At 33.2% G+C, this 4029-nt stretch overlaps 1 protein-coding gene across 1 annotated transcript; it reads right to left on the bottom strand.

Moving 5' to 3' along the window:
- Positions 1–1360: 1360 nt before the first annotated feature.
- Positions 1361–2283, bottom strand: LOC111052387. Its single transcript, XM_039435542.1, has 2 exons — positions 1674–2283; positions 1361–1542 (listed from the first exon to the last, which is right to left on the bottom strand). The coding sequence occupies exons 1-2, from the start codon at positions 2144–2146 to the stop codon at positions 1416–1418; spliced, it is 600 nt and encodes a 199-aa protein (XP_039291476.1). The 5' UTR covers positions 2147–2283; the 3' UTR covers positions 1361–1415.
- Between the last annotated feature and the right edge of the window lie 1746 nt (positions 2284–4029).

The raw sequence follows: 4029 nt of genomic DNA, 5'->3' as shown, positions 1-4029 counted from the left end.
TAGAATCAATTTCATTTTTTAGATTGTCATAATAAGTATTATAATGGTCTCTTAGGGTGTATCATAAGGTCTTTTTTTAATAATTTGTATAATTTCCTTCTCCTTTCTATTTTACGTAAAAGGTCTGTGGTAATCCACGGACTTATGATCTTAGCTTTTGTAAGTCTATTATTAGAATTTATAGTTTTAGAGCATTTATTAACTAGGTCCGTTAGAATAGAATGAAATCTCTCATAACTTAAATTTACATCTTCTATCTGATACACATCATTCCAATCAAGTAATTGAAGACATTCACAAACTTTATCAATATCGGTTATTGATTGCTTAGTAACAGATAACGATGAATTATCTTCAAGATTAATACGGTTTTCATCAAATTTTAGCCCTAGCAGACAATGGTCAGTGATGTTCAGATCAAAGATAGCATGCTTAAAACTATTTATTTGTCTATGTTTGATGAAAATATGGTCAATAAGGGTTTTAGTTCTTGAGGTAATTCTAGTTGCTTTATCGACAATAGATGAGAAGCCATTATTTTCCATTAAACTTAGATAGATTGTTGAATTTTCTTTACCATTTAATAAGTCAATATTAATATCTCCTACTATAATTGCATTTGAAGTTAAATAATGCATACTTTGCTCTAGTTCAGTTATAAAGCTTTTTTCTGTAAATTCTTGCAGTCTATAAACACAAAGTAATTTGAAATAATGTTTATTAATTTTCACATTCAATAGAATAGAATCGGCTGTTTTCATACAATTGAAATCTTGTTCGGTAACACAGACAGAGTTCAGAGCGTAACAAATTATTCCTCCTGATCTATAAGCATCATTACAGCGAGCAAACATATTATAATGCGGTATATTGTACATATTTAATTCATCAGAGTTTATCCAAATTTCACTTAATACTATGAACGTGACCGGGTTTTTTACGTGTGAGAGTTCTGTCAGAAAATTGTTGAAATTTTGACGCATACTTCTAATATTACAATGTATTAGAGTGAATACGGTTTTTTTGTCAGTAACTGTTTCAAAAAAGATATCATTCAATGTATGTAGATAATCGTTATCATCCTCCATACCAAAATATGAAATTACAAAAACTTAAATTAACATAATATATGAAAACAAATAAAATAAAATGAAATAATCAAAACCATTTTCCAATATTGAAACATCTCTATCACTCCGATAAAATAACCTACTTCAGATTTTCAATATCAGCATCGGTCACAATTCTCTGACATTTCTCACCATTCGATTTCCTAACAAAGAATTTTCCCTCACGAAACCATACGTACGTGTACCCTATGGCTCGGCACTTCTTTTTTAATTTGGATAAAAACACTTTGTTCACTGGGGCAAGATGCTCGTTCACAAACACTTTTTGCTTTGGAAAGGACGCGTTTATTCTGTCGGCAGTGGCAGCATTCCTATTTTCCTTGAAACGTTTGATCCACTCATCCCTGATGGCTCGACAGCTGAGATGGACGACGAGGGACGGCGGTCGGTCGTTTCGGAAGCTGGGCACACGGTGAGCCGCGATGATGTGCATCATCCACTGCACATCCAATCATTCCTCCGACGTCTTTCACCAGTTTGACCACGTCTTCATTGGCTGACGCTGGAACGCCGCTGATCTCGACGTTGTCACGTCGCGTGTATTGTTCCAACGCTCTAATCCGCTCTTGCATGACGTCGTTGGCCGCATTAACAGATGCATTGGCTGCTCGCAAAAATTTGTTTTCGTTTTGCAGTTTAGTAACGTCCTTTCTTAGTTCATCCAATAAGCTATTGTTTGCGTCGACCTTATCTGATAGGAACCCAATCGATTCAACCACTCCTGCCATTTCATCTCTCACTAATTTAAGTTCTCGGAAGAAGTCATTCCTGAAACCTTCCAGTACCTTTCGCATAAAATCCTTGGTAATGTTGGCATTGGAATCCGAAATCAGACTATTGAAATCACGACAGTCTTTACATCTCCATTGCTTCACAGAACGCACTTTTGTCTCCTCACTATCGTCTTTTATGCAGGCAAGATGAAAAGATTTTTTGCAGCTACCGGAACATGCAACCACATCCGAAGCCTTACTAGAGCTTAAATTAACATTGCAAACGCCACAGGTTCCTGACATTTTAGTATGTTTTAAATAAAAACACCTTGAAAAACTTTAACTGACAGTAACTAGTTCAAACGAGAATACGGAACACGATTCAGATTGATAGAGAAGCACGGCAGTACGTCTTATCGGCTCGGCTGCCTCGACTAGACTGATATTCCATTGTGCCTAACACCTTCCAAAGTAGAACCTGATTCAGTGACTATACAACTTCCTAATTCATTCCTTGAAATATCATCATTTGATTGACCGCCGTCTAAAACATTTTCATCAATATGCCTGGTACTAAATTCTTGTGTCCTATCAGTAAAATATGCTTTCTTACGTCTAGCATTGTCCGAAAACTTTCTGCCATCAAAAGAACACACTCTAATATCATAGCCTTCTTTTTCACAAATTCTATGCATCCTTTTATAAACCCGATAAGCATAATTAACGTTGTAAAAACAATTCCGCGTAAAATGATTATGTTTACCACAAACCTTACATTTCTTACGTCTTCTTTTTCTATTAGTCCTATTATTCACGAGACTAACATTCTGATGCATCTTGACTCCTCTAGATTCACAATCATTACGCATACCAGAGTTCACACAATTTTCAATCGGCCTGTTATCAATCGTAAAAGAGAAATCCAAATCACTTTCCGATAAATCTGATAACTCTTCCTTAATCATTTCCATATCTTCATCCTCTTTGTAAATTATATCTTCCTCATTCAAATCACAATCATTACAAATAAGAACTTCATCCAACCCATTTTCAATCTCGAAGTTACTAGCATGACAATATACATCCATTTCATTTGAAACATAATAATTACAACAATCAAAATCATCAGAGATAATAGCATTTTCTAAACAATTCTCAATTTCAAACTCATTTCCGATTTCCAATAGTTCTTCAAATTCTGGTTCCATATTATCATTAATTACTTGCACCTGTCCAAATTTCCACTCATTCAAATACTGACATGATAATTCATATTTCTCAATATTTTTATACAATTCTACAATAGTACTATTTGATAACATTATAATTCTTTCAAATATATTTGAAGACAAACCTCTTAAAATTATCCTGATAATCCGAGATTCACGCATATTCGAATCTACTTTTCTACATATAGGGATAAGACTCGTGCTACAAAATCTCTGCCATCTTCGTCAAATTCCATCCTACAAGTATCTAATTCCTTTTCTAGTTTCCACAATTTGAGAGGAGATCGATAGAAATTAACCAATTTTTCTTTCACTGGCATATATTCAAATTTGTTCTGTTGAGTCAAATCGTTCTCAATAACATCAAAATATTTCTCAGCACTTCCTTTCAAACAAAACCGCAAATATAATAAATTATCCTTTTCGTCCCAGCCGTTGGCCAAGGTAACTTTTTCAAAATAGTTGAAAAATTCTTCATCTTTTCCATCAAAAAATTTCGGTAATAGTAACGGTCTAAGTTTTTCCATTGTTAATCTGTTCCAATTCAATTCTATTCAATAATAAATAATAAATTTCCAATTAAACTGGTTTCAATGATCATAAATTCTCCATATCTCAAATATCGAAATCTCTCCAATAATAATAAATTTATCCTATTCAATCATATCTTAATAATCATTAATTTCTCATCTCATCATAAATATCTAATTCTTTCTAATAAGAATTGATAATAAATCTTGCAATCGTACAAAATCTTCAACTGCCATAGCTTTTACAATTTAAAATCTCACAATCAATAATCGTAATTTTTCCAATAACCTGGTATCGTGAATCTCAAAATCTGTTCAATTATAATTATCATTCTCCATCCGTTCGTTGAAATCCGTTATTAGTAATCCATTATTGTTCTACAATATTCCAATTCATTAAATCCTCGAAATTCATCCTACAAACTGT

This window comes from Nilaparvata lugens, chromosome 9, assembly GCF_014356525.2.
Source record: "Nilaparvata lugens isolate BPH chromosome 9, ASM1435652v1, whole genome shotgun sequence".
NCBI lineage: Eukaryota > Metazoa > Arthropoda > Insecta > Hemiptera > Delphacidae > Nilaparvata > Nilaparvata lugens.
Note: the sequence above shows the minus strand (reverse complement) of the source record. Positions and strands in the feature narration are given on the sequence as shown.

What these genes read in the sequence shown, in the direction of transcription:
- LOC111052387 (XM_039435542.1), bottom strand. Translation starts at nt 2,146, where the DNA reads ATGTCAGGAACCTGTGGCGTTTGCAATGTTAATTTAAGCTCTAGTAAG. An exon ending in CGGATTAGAGCGTTGGAACA is followed by an intron (nt 1,543 to 1,673) that starts ATACACGCGACG and finishes ATCGCGGCTCAC; the next exon opens with CGTGTGCCCAGCTTCCGAAA.